Raw genomic sequence first — 19,706 nt, forward strand, 5'->3', positions numbered from 1 at the left:
GCTGTATATTTATATAAATATTACCAGGGTTTTTGTTGGATCGGAGAAAATGCAAAAAAAATCCACATCGACTCCTTCACCTTGAAGCTGAACTGCAGCAGACTGTTTTATAATCTATTGTTGTCTGTTTCTGTCTCTGCGTCGTGCGAGAAAGTTGTCCCGGTATCACACCCACTCGATTCCAAACCCAAAACATGTGCACAAATCCATAGCGGAGCGATGCGCGATTTTTCTTTGCCCTTTTCCTCCCCGCACATCCCGCATGTAAAGGTAGGTGTGGAAAATGAGTGCATTTGGCGGAGCGGCGTGGATAAAATTCGCGGGGAACGTCAGGACGGGTGTGGGCACGACCGGAGATTAGACGAAACACAGAGGCCACACTCTGACGGGTTTTCCAAACACCAGCACAAGAGGGGAAAGTGTGCGCGTGCGCCATCAGATGGTTGTATCCAAAAGAGCACCTTCATTTCTCTACCGGGAGGTTTTAATGAAGTACAGCCAGAGTCACCAGCTGTCAGACACTTTGCAACAGTAGCATTAGACAAAATCTTTATGTGATGGAAATTATCATGATTAAAGCAGCAAATCATGAATACAGGTAAGCAAAACGTGTTCGGCCCTCCCTATATATGATCTCTTTAAGGTCAGTAATTATAATAAGCTTATTGATGTAAAACAGGATTTCCACAACAGCTCTGATATTTTGGAACAATTGGCAATGATGATAAATGGCCAAAGTGTAGGCCTCCTGTATGATTGGTTATTAAAATCAGAATCAATCAGAATCAGAAATACTTTATTGATCCCCGAAGGGAAATTCTGTGTTACAGTTGCACACATTGCACAAGGGCAAAGGAATATAATAAAGATAGTGGTATATAGAGAAGTATATAAATATTGAGTAAAAATATAAAATAAAATAATATAAGGAGTGTGGATCTGTACAATATTTACATAGTTAAAGGAATTGTTATGATACAGTATTTACATAATTAAGGAATTGTTATGGTGAACAACAGTAATAAGGAATAAATAGTAGCAGCAGAGTATTGTACATTATAATTTAAGCAGGTGTTATTACACAAAACAGATAATAATGTCCAGTTTAAAACTAACTAAGTGTCCGTGTGTCAGACACACAGAGGGAGGAGTTGAAGGAGGCAGGAATGATTTCCTGTGGCGCTCTGTGGTGCATTTGTCACATCTGTGGCACTGACCTCCTCATGATGTGGGAGGTCAGTGCCACAGGTCTGTAGTCCTTGGAGTTACTGGGACGTGGCGTCTTTGGCACAGGAACGAGGCAAGATGTCTTCCACAGCACAGGGACCCTTTGGAGACTCAGGCTCAGGTTGAAGACGTGGTGAAGGACTCCACATAGCTGGGAGGCACAGGCTTTGAGCACCCCGAGGCGGACACCATCAGGGCCTGCAGCCAAAAGGGCAATTTATACTTATGCGTCAAATCGACGGCGTAGCCGTTGCCTGACGTGCACCTCCTCAAAAATGTAACTACACCTCGAGTCGACGCAGACCGTAAGCTCTGTGATTGGTTGGCTGGGTAGCCTCTCTTATATACAGTCTATGGTAGCCACGCAATGCCTCCGAGGTGAGACAGCAGCTGAGTTAGTGGGGGGGTGGGCAGTAGCCATGGCATCAAATCTGTTAAAGAACAGATTAAGTTCGTTGGCCCTGTCCTCTGCTGCCAGTCGGTCTGAAGCCAGTGATGTTCCTCATGCCGCTCCAGACCTCCCTCATGTTGTTCTGCTGGAGTTTAAGCTCCAGCTTCCTCCTGTTCTTAACCTCCCTGATCTTCACCCTCCCTCAGGTCCCCCTGTGGCTTACAGAGTGCATCCCAATATGTCACCTCAAAACATTCCTGAAGTGTCTCATAGGCCTCCTCTGACTATCTCCTCACTGTCCTTGTGGTCGCAGGCTGCCTTTTCACCAGAGGCACATAGCAGGGATTGATATGAACCAGGTTGTAGTCGGACCTGCCCAGGGGGAGGAGGGGGGAAGAGCTGTATGCATCCTTAACGTTAGCATACAGCAGGTCCAGGGTCCTCTCCTCTCATGGTGCATATGTTTGAAGTCACTGCGCAACGGTGCGTGAGTTACCAAAACTCTCTCAACTAGCATGATTTGAGAGAGTGTAGTTTAAATGACTTATAGTCCAAGAATCCCAACAGCCTCAGGACAGCAATACCAACTCAAGCAGACCAAACCAAATTATCAGCAAGCAGAAAGAAAAGTATATCGAATACTGGAAAGAAACGACCAAAACACAAAGTAAATTACAATGTTATCTGACCCTAAAAAGAGAATTCACACCGGCAAATTACCTGAGTACAATAAAATGTCCCAAACTAAGAATAATGTTGACAACATACAGACTGAGTGAACACAGCCTGGCCCTAGTAAAGTGTCGCCACAGACAGAGCTGGCTACCACAAGAGGAGAGACTCTGCTCCCAGTGTGACACAGGACAGGTAGATACAGAGCTGCACTTTCTAACCTCATGCCCCACATATAAAACACTAAGACAAAAACACTTTGCAAACATTTCCCAAATATACCCCGAATTCATATCAGACACACAGAAACTCCCCTATTTACTGGGAGAAATGCCCAAATGTGAAATAATTGCTGCAAAATATGTCTCCTCATGCCATGAAGTGAGGACAACCAGTGGAACCTCAGACTAACAAATAATTGTACAGATTTTCTAATTATTATTATTTTGATCGTTTGATATTTTAGTAATTGTTTTGTTTTTACATTTGACACAGATTTTTTTATTTATTTAATCAATTAATTATTTTTTTAAATTTTTTTTGTCTGTTAATATATATACACACACACGTTACCGTTTCATTTATTTATTTTATTTTTTAACACACACACACACACACACACACACACACACACACACGCTTACTGTTTTATTTATTTATTTTATTTTTTTATATATTTTTATTTTTTAACACACACACACACACACACACACACACACACGCTTACTGTTTTATTTATTTTATTTTTAATATATATATATATTTTTTAAACACACACACACACACTTACTGTTTTATTTATTTATTTTAATATTTCTCTTTTTTTAACACAAACACACATATGCTTTGATTACTTTACGCTTTAATTACTTGTTTAATGAAATGTATGGGGTTGATTGTTCTTATGTTGTATGTATGATGCTTTGGCAATATTGTTGTTACACATTCATGCCAATAAAGCTAATTTGAATTGAACTGAATCACACACGTGAGAAATAAAAAAAGTTAGTAATAACAGGGCGAACGACGAAGCAACTGCAACAGGCTGCATACACGCATAAACGCATTAATAATAATTAGAAAACAAACTATTGATCATTAATTGATATAATTAATCTCAAGCCTTAGTGTCTATAGACTCATGTCAATAATGTTCAGATAGGTTAAATATATGACATGTAAAAGTATTTCTGTTTTAATGGTATTGTCACGGTCACTGAGTGACAGGGATTGGTTTTTGGGATTGGTTTTCTCCAAAGGAGTGATCTACTGCTCTGCACACAGTCGGCCTCTTCTTCTACTTCTTCCTATTGGCCAGAAGGATTAGCCGCTGCTCGGGGAGAACCTCCCAGCCGTGAGCGGGCAGAGAACCTGGTCAGAACCCGGAGAGAACACCGTGTTCCTCCTCACAAATCTGCCTGCAGCTGCTGCACACACTGGTGAGTAAAGAGAGTAGAAAATAAAATGGAAGGCAAACTGTGAGCGTCGTTGAAATCCCTACAAAAAACAACAACCCAGACATGATTCAGAGGGCTGAAAGCAGCTTCATGTTCATTCTCTACAGGGGAACTGAAATGTAAACAATTCTTACTGCGGTGATCAAGATCTGTACGTGCTATTGATAAAGGTGAATAAAGGAATTGCTGAACTGCACACCTGGTTAAGTTTTTACTGCATCATTACTTTAACATTAGAAAAGACTGATTTTTCAGCCCAGACCTGATAAAAAAAAAAACTAGGCATATTTTAGCATTTCCCTTTAATTTTCATGATGATTAGGATAAGCCTTTTTTATGTCACCATTCAAAGACTGTACATTTGCTTATATGTGACAAATACTCAGTATAACACATAAGAGACAGAGATGGGAGTCTGCCAAGAAAATGACAGCACACACAACAGATAGAGGCACTGCAGTGCACAGTGAAGAAAGCCAGAGCAGGACCCACAGGAAGCTTTACACAACTTTATTGAAGATTGTGTATAAATACACATGCACATTTCAAATGTAAACCCAAGTGAACTCAAGTGCAGCCAAACCTGGAAACCCCCGTTATGTTGTCATGCAAGGATGTTATTTTTTACAAAAAAAGTCCCAAAACAACATAACCATTCTTCTTTAAAAATATTCCCTCCCTGACAAGAGCACAGGCAAGACTTTGCAAACTAGTGTGTATGTGAGGACTCGAGACACACCGAACCCTGCCCTCCCCCCCCATTCCCCTCGCCAACATTTCAGACCTTGCCAAGGTTTTAAATATATTGTCTGTTTATTATTAAATGCTTACATATAAATAAATAAACTTTATCAAATGTGCACTCACAGAGTGAACTCTTATGTACAGTATTGTATAAGCCTATAGTAGCAATCACATCTCACTCAGTCAGGATGGGGTGAGTCGCCCAAAAAGCAAGGCAGCGCTGAGGCAATAAAGCCCACTGAAGTCAAAGCACAGAGATGCTCATAAAGGCATGGTACACATCTAATATTCTGAGGCGACAACAGGTACGCTAATGCTGTTTACAATGGAAAGAACAGGTATAGAAAAAGAAAACACTCCACCATGGAGAATAGTTTTTATCATGAGTTACATCGATGGAGGAATATCCTGCAACAATCTGCCACAAAATATTTTCACTGTATCATGATCCCAAAAGCTGAAAGGCCTTTTAGGCAGACTCACCCCATAATTTTTAGTCCCCCACCACCACCAAAAAAAACCCCTCCAAACCCAGGACCACAAAGACGTATTTAATTTTTCCCCTTCTGGAAAGGGGTGCATTCAGCAGTACTCATGAATTCATATAGCTAATAACCCACATTCAATCAAACCAAGAAAGGGAGCCATGGAGAAAAAAAAAAAGGAAGGGAGAACAAATCTTGCCCTATAAAGAATCAAAAAGGCATCAACCACATACATCTGGGTCAGTGTTCATTTCATTCAGCATACATTCTGGCCCTTATGTGGCTTTAAAAAAAAATTGAGATGACGTGGCTCCGATATAACAAGCAGGCAAATAATATGGACATTCGTAGACGTTAGTGTCTGAAGGGGCCGCACAAGAAAGACGGTGCGATAGTGATGTGCAAAGAAAAGGCGACTGGTCTGAGATTAAGAGTTAAGGCCGAGGTGATCCAAACAAGAGATGACCCATCTGATGTCAGTGAAATCACCGTTGTTTCTAATCTCACAGTGCCTCGAATATGAAGAGGAGGAAAAGGAGGAGGAGGAGGAGGAGCGCAGAGCCTCAGTAAAGCTTTAAACACCACCTATGAAAAACTTAAAGAGGGAGAGGTAAAGAGGAGATCTGTGGTGTAGGATCTACAAGTCTGCCAGCTACCTTTTAAAGAGATGCGTCTGTTGCAACCCCTGAACACTATGGTGAGTTGATTTAAGACAGAGTGCTTATGGATTTGAACACTAGGAACTTCTGAAACACCATTTACCAATTCATTTTTTGCAGATATAATATGCAAAGTTAGAATCCATTTGGTTATTTTGCTAAGTTAGCTGGAGAACTTCTCAATCCTTCTGTTTAAACATTTTAGGTTTAAAGAAAAATAAGTTATCAACAGAGGAGACCAGAGACAGCAAAAAGCAGGACCTTAAATTGCTAAGGTTCATGCTAATACACAAATAATCGGTCTAAAAATGCAAGATTTGCAGCACTAGCAGCAGCAGCGGTAAAAAGCTAGGACAGTTTGGCTGTTCGACACTTTATAAAACCACATAACTATGAGCATCACTTCTCTACGTTGAGTGTAGGCAAGTCTCACCACTGGCTTGCTAAAGGCAGCTTCCTAAGCTTTTATTGTGAGAAAAACCCTCTGAGAGACAAAGTCGCTGTTAAACACTTGCAGTATGTCTGGCAATAGTACATTTTTAAAAAAAGTGGATGGTTGGTGATTGTGCAAGTTCAAAATGTTTCAGCGCATCATGAAAACCCGATATAATTCAGTGTTTAAAATATTTACACGGTCTAAATGATAATATGCCAACAATGCATTGCTCTCAAAATATATAAAACAACAACAACAAAGGAACACAAAAAGCAGAGGGCGATTCAGAGTGCTGCACTGGAGTACTGTGAAGCCTTGAAATCGTTCCCCAATGTCGTTCGGTGAGTCTTTCACAGAGCAGGTGAGTAAATCCTAAACGAATGGACGTGGCGACACACACACACACACACACACACACACACACACACACAGTGCTCCAACCACAGGGGAGGGCCCTGATTTCTTAGAGTTGCGTACCGCGGCAGCTCCCTGACCTTACAGCCGCCGTCCCCGCAGTGGCTCCGCCTGTCGAGTGGCCGAGTCCGAGCCGCTGGGTGGGGACCGGTGGCGCCCGCTGCCATGCTGTGTGTCCATATGGCTTTGGATGGAAAGATCCTAGTCTCTCTCTCTCTCTCCATTTACTCTTGTCCTCGTTTGCCTCAGTTGGTTTTCATGGTGACGTCTCGATTGGGCGCCCGCTCCTCCTCACCTTCCTCTTCGTGTTTCTGCTCGTTGTCGTTCTTCCTGCGCCGGTTCTCGTTCAGGTCCTCCTCGTCGCTCAGAGCAGCGGCGGACACAGAGGCAGAGGCGCTGGCGGCGGACAAGGCGCCCTGAGCAGATGCGGCAGCCTTCCTCTCCTGCATCTCCTCGCCGTCGTTTTCCTCCTCCTCTTCTTCTCCTTCTTCCTCCTCCTCCTCCTCCTCCTCTTCCTCGCGGTCGAGAGCGAAGTAGCCGGTGCCTTTCACCGTGTCCTGGCGCTGGTAGAACAGCACATAGCCTGCTTTGGACTGAGAGGAAGACAATATAGAATAAAGTTACTCAGCTACACAAATAACTCACTGCTCACAACTCCTTTACATGTAATCCTTTGATAATGAGGCAACAGGATGCTGTCAAATCTGATATTTTTTCCCAAAGTCAAAGCCTTTGTCAGTCAGTATAATCACCAGGGCTTGACATTAACACCCACCAACCCGCCAAATGCTGGTGGATTTCAGCCTTGGCGAGTAAACACAGTCACTCTCACTAGCCACTTTGGCGTGTTGAAAAATTGTAGTCTTTCAAAAGGCATCTGAAATAACAAATGAATTTCAATTTGACACTACAACTCCCATGAGTACTATCTGCACATAGTGTTTGCTCAGTGGTCCATTCGTGAAGCCTATTGTCTTGACCGACAACACTGTAAACAAGAAGATCCTGTGGAGATTAAACTAGCGGACTGGCCATCGGACCCAGGGCTAACCTGCCGTTAATTATCAACTTAACCAGCGGCAGCGATGATATAGCGTTATTTTTTAATAGCAGGAGAATTCAGACCACAGGTCGGTTTCACTCTCTCCTGCAGTGCCGCCGCGCGATGGTGCACACACCGAATATGACATCCAGACTTTTGTCAAACAAGAATAAAAGTTGAATCTGTCACAGGGCTGCCACAGCCCGTCAGACCGTCAAGCCTCCCTTCTTGTCTTAACCCGATGGTGCGACTAGTCGCATGCACACACATCAACTCAGCGTTCTGTCAGTGCGTGAGTGTGCGTGGCTGACCAGTGTGGAGATGAAATGCACAGGAGAATGAGAGAAAGAGAAAAGGCAGGAGGAAAGTGCCTTTAAATGCTGTAAAATTACAGATAACTTCATGATTAAGGGATTTTGTGGTGTTTAAAAAAGAAATAACAGAATACTAGCAGGGCTGCCCTTATGTCACATCATATCATCATATCAGAACTACCTTTCCAGAGTTAATTCTTTTTTAATAAAAGTAATCATGCCATGTAGGAAAGCAGGAGATGCATTTGTATGGGAATAATCTGAAAAAAGTATTCTTTGCTTTGTTTCTAATGCAGATACTTTTTTCTACTATGTACTACAGTATTTAATGCTGTTAAAAAATGCAGCATTTTTAGTATATCCAATAAGAAGCTACACTAGCCACATTGGCTAGTGAGCAAAAAAGTTAATGCCAAGCCCTGATCATCACAAATAGTGCACCATGTTTTTCAAATCTGCAGGTGTCTGTTATCTACAAGTGCATGTCATTAAAAGTAATTTATTCATTTCACTTATTTTATTTTATGTGTGGCTACTGGAATCATGAGTGTGGGCTCTCTGGCTTCAGTCACTGAGTAGTTTGAATGTGCCAATTACTGTGAATCAAGAACTGTTCAAAAACATAAACAGCAACAGAAAACCCCAGAAAAGAGCATTATAGTATTTAATACCAATTTGATAAGACAACATGAGAGTCACATTTTTTCAATTGTTTTTCCATCTTTAATTAAATGAACCTTTCTAGTTCGCGTCCAGCAAAATTGCCTATGATGAATACACAGTAGGACTGTTGCCTGGCTTTTGCAAATAAGCAAACTCACCACTATTTGATCTTCGTTGGCAGGAGACACGCTGCTGTCATCAAAGTTGTACCACTTCCCATCGTCTTTGTTCATGGCGTAAGCAGTATCTGAGCGGGGCGAGGTTAAAAGACAGGAATATAGTATTATACAGGTGTCCCACTCTGTACTCACGCTGTTTGTATTATAAAACACTTTGAGAAGGACTGCTTCATATCATGTTCTTAGAGCTCCTGCATTTTTCAATTCCATAATTCAATTCAGTATGATCACTATTTCTTGATACATTTGACAAGCAGATTTCCTCCACTGTTTAGTCTTGCTTCTTTCTGTTAAGAATTATAGCCAAGGTAAAGGCCTTTTTCCCTCCTAAAAATTTAGAGAGGGTGATTAATGCCTTCATAACTTCCTGACTTGACTATTCTAACTCTTTGTATGTTGGCTTAGTCCAGTCATCCATTTAACACCTGCAGCTAGTCCAAAATTCTGCTGCCTGGCTCCTGACAGGAAAGTAGAAGAGGGACCACATCACACCTGTGTTGTGCTTCCTCCACTGGCTTTCTGTTTATTACAGGATTGATTTTAAAATCTCAATGTTAACTTTTAAATCCCTTCATGGATTGGCGCTGCCTTATCTTGGCTTTTCCGTCCAGTTAAGAAGGTTATTATCCCAGGAGCTGTTATTATCATTAAATATCATTTATTCCAAAATATAGTGTGTACTTTATTTGTTGTACTTCCACCTTCAGGTGCACCTTGGTCAACTTGTTTTAAATGTGCTATATATATAAAATTTACTCTGACATTGACGTTTTATGGACATCAGTATTATGTGCAAATAAGAAAGTCTCTAGATTACAGATGTGTGCAGTTACGGAGAGTAGTAAATGAACATAATATGTCTCCACTCCTGTTCCTGTCCCTGACAACTTTTGTCGGAGACTAAATGTGAAAGGCATATTCAGAACACTGTACAATAACACAAGCATCTGGTTGGTTACAGTAATAACAGGATGACAATGCAAAATGCAGCAAACCCCTGCTGTAATGCCTGTGGTGAGCTTCAGACTGAAACAAAGCTCTGTGTGATAAGAACCTACAAACACTGGTCACAGCTGACGTCAACATCAAGCTTGTGAGCCAGCTGCAATCACTGAGTGTCAGGCATATGATAAATACTATATTTGCACAGCATGATTCCTTATTATTCTGCAAACTGTTGGCGCATAAAGGAATGCATTGCTAGAAAAAAAGGGGAAGGTTAATATGTTATTCAGCAAACTCCCAACAAAGCAAATCAACAGCACTTTCACAGACGTGTAATTGTGTCCTGATTTGCGGTTTACAATTAATAACAGACAAAAATTCAAAAGGGTATTGTGCCAACGTGGCATAGAGGGCAGCAGTAAAATAATACAAAGGAGGCTTTTTAAACTGCAGTGACATGTGTGGTGAATCTTACAGTGGCCGCCACCCATCCCGCCATAGTGGTTGGACACAGCAATGAGGTCGTACCGACAGGGCCCAGCATTGGGGTTGATCAGGAACTCAGACATGTCCAGATCTCTGCAGGAAACACATTGTACAGAAAACTAAGTTGTTATGTGCCGTGTATGCATGAGTGAGATACACACAAGTTTTGGCAACGGTAAAGGTTTCTGATCTCATCATGTGCAAATTTCACTATTTTTTTGCTAGAAAAAAAAAGTTTAAATTTACATACATACTGTATGTTTCAAACATTGCATAAGATCCAAATCCAAACAATGACAAAATATACACTGTGAAAGCAGATTTGCAGGTATGGCAAAATACAAACAATGGATAAATTGCTGGTGTCATGCTGCAGTGGCTTATTGCGTGTGTGTGTGTACCTGAGTGGGAAATCAACAAGGGAGTCCAGTTTGTCCCTCATATAACGACTGTAGGAGAAGCGCTTCAGATGGACCACCAGGACCGGCGGCAGAGACCAAAGATCCAGCTTCTTAGTGGCCTGCTGGTGCTGCTTACAGTTTGGACAGTACCTGCAAGACCAAACGCGCATTTCATGTTAGTAAATTCAGTTGACCCCGTGTGTGTGCGGCATTCGGCAGACAGCTGGTCTAACTTGTTTGTTTTCTCTCACCATGGGTCCTCGGCTCCCAGTTTTTCCTTTGTGGTAAACAGTTCGATGCAGTCCTTCAGCTTGAAGAAAGCTTTCTTCTGAGGCTTGTACTCCATGCTCTCATGCTTGTCACAGTCCTTCTCTCAGTCACACACACACACACACACACACACACACACACACACCTGTTAGAAAACACTTCTCACAGCACTATGTGTCTCACTGGACATGGATTACGTCCCTGTCCCAAAATAGAACAGAGTGTACTTTACTTTGAAGTGGCCTTATGTGTTTTGTGTACTCAAAATACTTTTCCACAAGTTAAAATACAGACTATTAAATTGTCATATGGCCATTTTAATTTTAAAGGTCATACAAATTCATTCAAATTAAAACCCATTTTTACAGGACAGGCTTGGTGCATAGAAACATATTTATATATACATTTTCATTTTAGCCACAGACAGAAGTGCAGGGAGCAAGGTGGAGGTTTAACACCCTTTTTATAAAAGGATGCGGTGCCTTGCTGCAGGCGGCAACTCTCTGACCTCGATTACAAGACTGCTGCTCCTATCTGAGTCACATCGCCATATTTTACCCTGGACGGTTACGCTAAACGCTTATGCTAAAAAGTGAACCAGCTGTATCAGAGAACAGCTTCGGTCTGTGATAGTGGCTTTACCTCGACGACGGTCTCATCAAAGTACTTCTTCTTGATGTCTGGTTCCCAGTCCAAGGAGAGATAAGAGCGGTCTATAAACACAGTGTAGATACACAAATTAATTTTACTCACCACTCATCAATTTATCCATGTATCTGGAGAGTTATATATTCTGGTACAAAATTATTCATTTACTTTTCCGTACTGTGATTAAATTATATTATTAATGGATTCATTAATACAAACAATAAAATTTTAAACTGTGAATACATAGTTCCTATAACACTAGAATTTAAATTATTGTATACTAGATGAGGAGTCTGAAGGTATTTTGCTTTGAGGATATTATGTGAGGATTTATTTTCCTCCTAAAGTGGATTCTGCATTTATTTCCCGCTCCACCCTGGGTCCTACCACTGAGTCGGAGGTGTCCCTCGTCAAAGCGGATCTGCCTGGTGTCATCCTTAATGAGGGAGAAGTCCGTTTTTCCCATGTTATTGAACTGGAATGTAAAAAGTCTCTTTCTGTTGTGCCCGGACGTCTGCTGGCCTTTGGTGGAGTTCTGTGGACCAACCACACCGTTCTCTAGTTCGTTGTCCCCGCCGACAGAGTCCTCTGACTGGCTGTTGTCGTTCTCGGACGGTAGCTCCTGATCCTGACTGGACTCGTCGTCCTGCTCGTCGGTCTCCATCTCGCCTGAAGGCAAAGAGAAAGGATTTTAAAGCACATTGGTTGCTTTTAAATTATAGTGACTTTAAATAACAACTGCTATGTTGAACAAATAAAATATTTCAAAAGTGTTTAATTGTAACATGTCTGTCTGTGCACTCACTCGGCGACCCCTCCTCCAGCAGTCCATTAGTGGCGTTACCATTGACAGTGTGTTGTTTGGATGGCTGCGTCTCTTCAAAATCCTCTTCCTCCTCCTCTACTGAAGATTGCACAAACCGGCTGAAAGCACAAAATCATTTTTATTTTCAGCAACTGAGTTGGGTTTTATTTTTTTTAACAAGCTAAATTCCTTTTTCTATAGTTCTTCTACCAGAGGCGCAGGAGCAGCATGTTGTAGAGTTTGTCTTCACTGAGGGTTCTGGGGACGGCGATGAGGAAGGGCTGTCCGAACAGAGGTGTGCTAGTGTGGTTGTATCCCGACTGTTTGTACTTCTCCCTCAGGTGCACTGGGATCACTACGTGGTCCGTATCCTCCACCCTGTTCACCGCCAACTCAAACCTGCAGAGAGAAGTGTGCGGTCACTTTTGAAGTCAGCCTGGATATGTTAAGTGTTAGCAGCAAGAGTGAAAAGTAAAATCCTAATCCCTACATATTTACGCCCTTGGCAAATACAGCAATTAGGGCTGACCCAGAAGAGTCGAAGAGTCGAAGATTCGATGCTTCGATGGGCGGAGTCTGATTCAACTGTCAATCTCACAGTTGAAGGATCATGCCATTTTGGCGATATGGGGGTGCTTAACGTCCGATTTTACATAGAACTCTTTGCAATTTAAACTGGTAGACAAAGTTACAAATACAAACCAATAATTTATCAATGAAGTCTTCAAACTAATCAGAAATTAAGCTGTTTGATAAGACAGGCTGAATGCTAATCCCGTTTCAAACTTCAGATTATACAGCAGGCAAAGCGCCACACTCACACGTAGATATCGTCTCTCTCCATGATGCTGCTGAGGTTCTCGTTAGTGGCGAAGATCCGGTGGAAACGGTGGTTGTAGATGTCAGTTACAATCATCTTGGGGGTAAAAGAAAAGCGAAGACAAAAGTCAGATGTGTCTTGGAAATGCAGGGTGGTTAAACAAATATATACCAGTGTACTAAATTCCTAAGAATTTATGGTATAGCAGAGTTTTGGTCAGTATAATTCAGTATAATTCAGTATACAGGAGAAAAACGTTTTTGAACAATTAATTGATCTTGGTTGGGTGGACTGTTGTTTCATTTGCACCTTCTATATTAATTACCCTCTCTTATTTTCCATTTTTATCCAGCTACTTATCCTTCCCTTGATATAAAAGGAAAAAGAAGTTTTCCCCCACTAGCTGCTGAAGCTGGGTGGGCAGGAACAGTTTGCGGTGTGAGGAGATGTCAGCATTACAGCGTGATTGCTAATAAGAGAGCAGGGTTAGCGCCCAGAGCAGAGCTGTGAACTGCATTGTTTATACCTTCTCAGCAGGCACACCAGACAGGTTGGAGAGGGAGGTACACAGGTCAGAGATGTAGCCCACCTTCGGCACGGTCAGCTTGTACTGAAACGGAAACATGTCGCCGTCAACTACACCTTTCACGTGAAATCATAACGACGGGGTACTACACTTCAGGTGCCTTCCCAGGCATCCCATGTTACCTGTGTGGGTTTAGCCAGAGGGTCCAGTCTGACAAGATAGACCTCCAGTGTTCGCTCCTTCTTCATGGGCAGGGGCAGGGTCAAGTAGCAGAAAGGATCAAAGGTCACAGAGATCTTGGCACACACAGGACACACCAGGGTGGACTTGAAAAGGCCGTGGAAGATGTCCACAATGATGGAGTCGTTTCTCTTGATGTGGTTCTCCCACGCCTCCTCCGCCACCACCTGAGATAAAGAGTAACGCACAAGCTAGCTATTCCAACAGACTGTAAAATCAAAGCAATTGAAAAAGAAATCTAAGTAAAACAAAACATTTGAAAATGAATGAATGAAAAGTGAGACAACACCTACTGAGAAGAGCATGGTCTAGCAAAACAGTCTATTTATAAATAGGTATACATGACTCATGAAATGTGGGGACTGAGCAACCCTTTTCTTTCATCATTTTTAACATGTTGGGCTAGCTACATAGCAACATCTGGAGACAAACACATTTTCCATATTTTCCAAAACAGCCATTATTATCTCATCTCCAGTTCTCTCACCTTATCAGGCCTGCCGTTAGCGTCCTTGAGCTGGATGTAGGGCTTCTTCCTGATGCGGTTCAAGTCCTCGTGAAGGCCGTCCAGGAGAAAGGCCAGCAGCTCATGAGAGTCCTGCTGTTGGTAGCCTGAGAACTGTGGGGCGAAACGACCCACCTGGGTCTGGAGGATGGAACAGACATGAAAAAAAAGGACAGAACAGAACACTATTTTAGTCATGAACCCAACATACAAAACTGCTTAGAGAGCTTTACTGCGAAGGTTTTACCAGGTAGTCACCTTGAAAGGCCTTGGGGTGACGTAGCTGTATTTGCCCGACCACAGCTGCTTGATAAGCTCAGCGTAGGCTCTGGCAATCTCCCCCTTCATGCCCAGCGGGTTGTCCTCATTCAGCTCATCAGTGTACTTGTCTTTGAGGAAGTACTCCGTCAGTGGAGGGATATTGCTTAAACACTGAGGGGGCCGGAGAGGACAATAATCAGCGGATTTAGAAGTCTGAAAAGATCTGCATTTCAAACTTCAATGCAGTCACTGTCTTTTTTTTTTAAATATCTGTGTACATATACATATTGGTGACAAATTAAACAAAAACACAAAGAGTCTTAGTATGGTGTTGGGCCACCATGAGCCTTCATAACACCTTCAGTACTCCTAGGCATATATCCTATAATTAGTTTTTGTGGTTGGCATCTTGGTCTGTGCCTGAAGATCTGTCACAAACCACAGAGCTCAAACAGATCTGCATTTGGGTCCGTAAGTACAAAGTGCAGTCATACACATTTCTGCTGCACTTTTCAAAATTCTTCTCAACTCTAATGAACAAACCTTTGAAGACTAGGATCGAATGAGAATAACTTTCCATGCTTTCCTAGACTGTGTAGGGCTCCCTGAAGGCATGCAGTTACCTGCACTGCAGAGTTCATGAAGCAGGTGTTGCCTAGGTTGGAAAGTCCACAGAGGCCTGAGCGCTCACTCTGCCTGCCCTGGTCTGAGTAGTCATAGCTGTTGCTGTAGGGGTGGTAGGACGGCAGACCATAGCTCGAATTCTTCACACTGTGCAATAAACATACAAAAGCACAAACAGGCAAGTTATATAGGGTTGGATAGGATTTGTCAAACTACTACAAGCAAAGAAAAGGTTATCAACTGTTGAACACAAATGTAATATGGCTACATCTATGTTAAGTTAAACAGGTATATACTATATCAAGATATAGTTGGTAATACACTCAATAATACATTAAAAACACAACCAGGCCACAACCATTTCCTCTTTGACCAAGAAAAAACTACAATCCAAACTTATGAAACCCCCCAAAAAGACTCCCAAGCTTCCTAGATAACCAGAAAGAGCTTAATGCTCCCCAACTGCAGCAATCAGCAGACCTCTGGGAGGGCTGCAAGGCAGTGTTGGTCGTTTCTGGCTCCCACTGGTCAAGGGAAACAGCTGTGATGGCGGTGGAGGCAGTGGCCTCGCAGTTCAGCACACGGTGGTCCACCCTCCTGCTGTCCACCCTCCTGCTGTCCAGCTCCACCGCCTCAGGCCTCAGGCACCACCAGCAACACAGGAGCATGACATCTCAGCCCCGCCCCGGCCCACGCCGGCCCGCATGTCCACATGAAACTGGAAGACCAGCAGCCTGGATGGGGTTCGGAGGGGGCACACTTCGAGTCCGGCGCATGCAAAGCCTGGCTTTTAGAGGCCGGGGAAGGAAAGTCCAGCTCCAGTCTCCACTGTTGAGTTCGATTAACTCAGCTTAACCTAGTGCAGCACCAGTAGGTCCAACAGCGGTTTGGATATAGTCCAGATCAAGTCTAGTCCTGAATTTGACTTACAAGTCCAGCACAGGCCAATAATCAAGCCACAGAACACATAAACACACACTTTTCCTCTTTCTTAAAGCTAACTAAGCAGATCCCCTCTTCTCTTCTCCCCCCTTCTCCTTTTTCGAGCTCGACCGCCTGTCATCTTGTTATCCTCTGCCTCAGATCTCTTTCCCCCTGTCCTGTCCTGTCCTGTGGTCTTCTGCTCCTCCCTCTGGCCTGCCTGCTGCTCTCTGCTGCTCTATGGCTACCAGCAGATATTTATAGCAGCATCAGCAGCAGCAAGGATGCTCAAGACTACCGCTACCGAAGCTAGAGGTGCACAGAAAGAGAGAGGGAGGGAGAGGCAGAGAGAATAGGGGGGAGGGGCGGACAGTATGGGGGGAATGGGAGGGGAGGGGGTGGCAGAAGAGAAATGAGATGGGGATGGAGGGAGCAGCTGATCCACTGCATCCAGCTGAGGCTGCAGTATTCACAGACTTGACTCTGACACTCACTCTCTCTCTCACAGATATACACACACCAACACATTCACTCATGCCTAAATCCCCCCCCCCCATGTTAATTAAACCCCATGACACTGTTAGCACCCCTCAAACACACACTTTGACACTCCCTCTCTCATCCTCTTTAATATGCAAAGGCTGTCTGTATGAGGGCTTTTAAAGGGGAGGGTCAATGTAAATAAACTAAAACCCCACGAAGGGGCTGGTTTCATCGCAGGGGCTGGCCAGTATGTGTGTACCGAGGCAGGCGATGAAGAGGTGCAGGAGCAGATGAAATGCATTCTGAAGGTCACTCAGACTGCAGAACGCGTGCATCGCAATGAGCTCAGGGGAGAGGAGAGGCAAAAAGAGAGAGAGAGAGAGAGAGAGAAACTGCACGGCAGAATAAGGGTACACCACCTAGTAAAATAGTGACACTTGCTGCTGCTACAGAGCATTGCTACTTAGGCTAAACTAACCAGGCCAAAAACCGCAAAATCAAAAAGACAAGTGTTATGTAAGGCAGGAACACTTCATATGAGAGAAAAAAAAAAGGCCCCATGCATAATTCAGAGAAAACGACAGCGCTGGCACTACAGTGAATCAGGGACAGGAGAGCTGCTGGAAGCAAAGATCCAATTTCCCCAAATCACCCACTCTGTACATCCCACTATCCACCAAAGCTGTACAGAAAGACGATGCCACTGCTATCAAACAATATAAAGCAGAGCTGTGAAGTGACAAAGTGTAACTATACTCCCAACTGTACAAATGTGCGTACAGTACAGGGCAGCAATATAGTGTACTAAGAAGTGTGAGTGTAGGAAGGATAGGCTCAGTGTACTTCAGCACCTTCCTTCTAAGTCAATATTGATTTTATTTCAGGGTGGCTAAGCTTGTGGCTATTACTTCTGCATTCCAACAGTCTCAAAAGAAAACGCAGCGCAGAGTGTCTATAACTAACACACACACACACAGAAACACTCTAGCATGCAGTAAATCCTACACTGAAGGTGGAAGGAGGGGACAGTAAAGTCTACTGGGATACAGAGGTGAAAGCTCCACCCACAGTCGAGCAGTGCTCTCTAGCAGAGGGATGACAGAGCCTCTAGGCCCACTTCTTCATCAACAGAGCGCATCTTCAGGAAAAAGAAAGTGAGCCGTGCTTTATTTTGGCATAGCAAGAAATTCATTGATATTCGAGATGTTTCTGTCCCTTGCGTCAGCCCTGCCTCTCGTGTTAATATGGTAAAGAACACTGAAGCTCCAAAAAATGAAGGCTAGCACTCGAGCTAGCTGCATAATTAAGGGTACACTGTTATTTTCTTCACTAATGATTAACACTAACACTTTTGTTATTGTTACACCCCAGATGTTGTGTTTCAACATCAGTTACATGCAGGGGCGCTGTTAAATACCAGGATGACTCAGGGAGTCCAAAGTTGGAAAGGCAGGCTTTAAACAATGCAACATGAAACCAAAATGGAATTAAAGATGGTGATGTGGGCAGTCAAATCTTACAGTGTCCAACTCTGGAAATGACTGCTGTAGAAACGAAAGGATCTCAAAACACTTTAGATTAACAACAAAATGGATTATTTCCTTTTATTTGGTATGTTGGTATGTTAAAGATAACCAACAGTTGTGAGGCTTGCACCCCAAATACAGTGTTGCTATTTTATCATTTGAAAGTTGTAATTACATTCACAATAAGAGTAAGGCCGTGCAGACTGCATTAAAAAGGGTCTGCGTTAGTGAGGGTGTACTGCTTCAGGTACCGATGGTGGAACATAAAATAGGAGCCAGGATGACCAGTTCGAGTAACAGATCAGTCAGTGTGAAGTTTTATCAGACGCCAAAACACTGCACACCGATGTACCCAACAAGATTTTACATCTCTGGAAAGTTACTACGGCAACTATTATATTTCATCGCAGCGGTTGGGGGGTAAAAGAAATAAGCTTTTCGACGTCTAAAGTCAGTCTGAACACGGCCTAAGATGCGGGCCTAGAAACACCATCTTTGAAAAAATATCAGCATGGACTTAGAAAAAGCCTCCTAATGAATAGGAAAACAATTTAGTTGTTTATGTTATTTGGATATACTTTGGTGCTAAATCAGATAAATGTTCTGCCTCAGGCTTGTAACTGCACCCCAAATACATGCCGGAAATTTCATTACTCGAACGTTGCGATTGAGTGTTGTACAAGAGTAAGACAGCAAGGGTGAAACAAAGACCTTTGTGGCACACATTAATGGGTAGAATAAAGAACACATGGACCATAATCATGCAGCCCTGGCCAGAGCTATCAATCAGTAAGGTAGAAAAACCAGGTGCAAACTATCAACTAACATAATTAAACACTGAGTAAGGCGCCCAGAGGCAACGGCGGGCCATTTCTAGAGAGCACTGCTGTCGCTGAAGAAAATTCCAACGAGATCAATCCCTCGTAAGCCCCTTCCCCCTCCCTGCAATCAGCTCTTACAGCTGAAACTGCATCATCATGAGATAGCTTTAAGCCCCAAATAACAGCCAGAGATAGACCTGTACAAAACAATGCTGGACAAACTTCATACTTAGATACTTGCTAGCTGCTTCATTTAGCATGGCTGAATAAAGAATGAGTGTAAACTGAGCAGAACAGATGAGAAAAGGTTTAAATAGATCAAACTGAAGTCACTGTAGACTTTCTTTAAGCCACTACCACTTCGCCAATTTGATCTGAAGTTTGTGCCGAGCGACCGCGGCAGACTCCATCTCTGGCTGTTGGCATCCAAACCCACCCCTCAGCTAGTCAACCCACTACTAAGCCTTACTTCCTGCTGTTGAAGCTGCTGTTATGATTGTTTGTGAGAGATGAAGGCGAGATCTTTGGCAAAGCAGAGAGATTGGAAGCGCCAGATGACCTTCAAAAGATAAAGAATAGACCATGAGTTAGAGTGGAGGAAATAAGGAGCTGTTCCAGAAAGGTGTGCGAGTGGCAGTTAAATTAAACTGAGATGAATTCAAATAAATAAGAGGGATATGTCGGCAACAAAAGGTCAAGCAAAAGAGGAAGTCTGAGGCAATGTCAAAGATATAGGACATT

General features: G+C 43.0%; 1 protein-coding gene across 4 annotated transcripts; it reads right to left on the reverse strand.

Annotated features, from left to right (window-relative positions):
• Positions 1-4,242: 4,242 nt before the first annotated feature.
• LOC123984954 (ubiquitin carboxyl-terminal hydrolase 15-like) lies at positions 4,243-19,518 on the reverse strand. 4 transcript variants are annotated; one of them, XM_046072238.1, is made up of 16 exons: positions 19,435-19,518; positions 15,214-15,361; positions 14,588-14,761; positions 14,312-14,470; positions 13,767-13,991; positions 13,585-13,668; positions 13,060-13,154; positions 12,449-12,637; positions 12,239-12,357; positions 11,821-12,102; positions 11,428-11,498; positions 10,767-10,882; positions 10,516-10,665; positions 10,104-10,207; positions 8,663-8,751; positions 4,243-7,078 (listed from the first exon to the last, which is right to left on the reverse strand). In XM_046072238.1, the coding sequence occupies exons 2-16, from the start codon at positions 15,229-15,231 to the stop codon at positions 6,731-6,733; spliced, it is 2,223 nt and encodes a 740-aa protein (XP_045928194.1). In that variant the 5' UTR covers positions 15,232-15,361; positions 19,435-19,518; the 3' UTR covers positions 4,243-6,730. The 4 variants fall into 4 exon arrangements, with proteins under 4 accessions (XP_045928194.1, XP_045928193.1, XP_045928191.1 ...); XM_046072237.1 differs by having other exon boundaries at positions 10,767-10,885; XM_046072235.1 differs by lacking the exon at positions 19,435-19,518 and adding an exon at positions 15,695-16,416 and having other exon boundaries at positions 10,767-10,885.
• Between the last annotated feature and the right edge of the window lie 188 nt (positions 19,519-19,706).

The sequence above is a fragment of the Micropterus dolomieu genome, linkage group LG16 (genome assembly GCF_021292245.1).
Source record: "Micropterus dolomieu isolate WLL.071019.BEF.003 ecotype Adirondacks linkage group LG16, ASM2129224v1, whole genome shotgun sequence".
NCBI lineage: Eukaryota > Metazoa > Chordata > Actinopteri > Centrarchiformes > Centrarchidae > Micropterus > Micropterus dolomieu.

Bases quoted from the DNA above. Each gene is read 5' to 3' on its own strand.
- LOC123984954 (XM_046072235.1), bottom strand. From the start codon at position 15,882: ATGCTCCTGTGTTGCTGGTGGTGCCTGAGGCCTGAGGCGGTGGAGCTG. The intron at 13,155-13,584 runs GTATAAACAATG...TTTACCCCCAAG, and splicing joins CTGGTGTGCCTGCTGAGAAG to ATGATTGTAACTGACATCTA. The intron at 10,208-10,515 runs GTACACACACAC...TGTTTCCTGCAG, and splicing joins CTTGTTGATTTCCCACTCAG to AGATCTGGACATGTCTGAGT.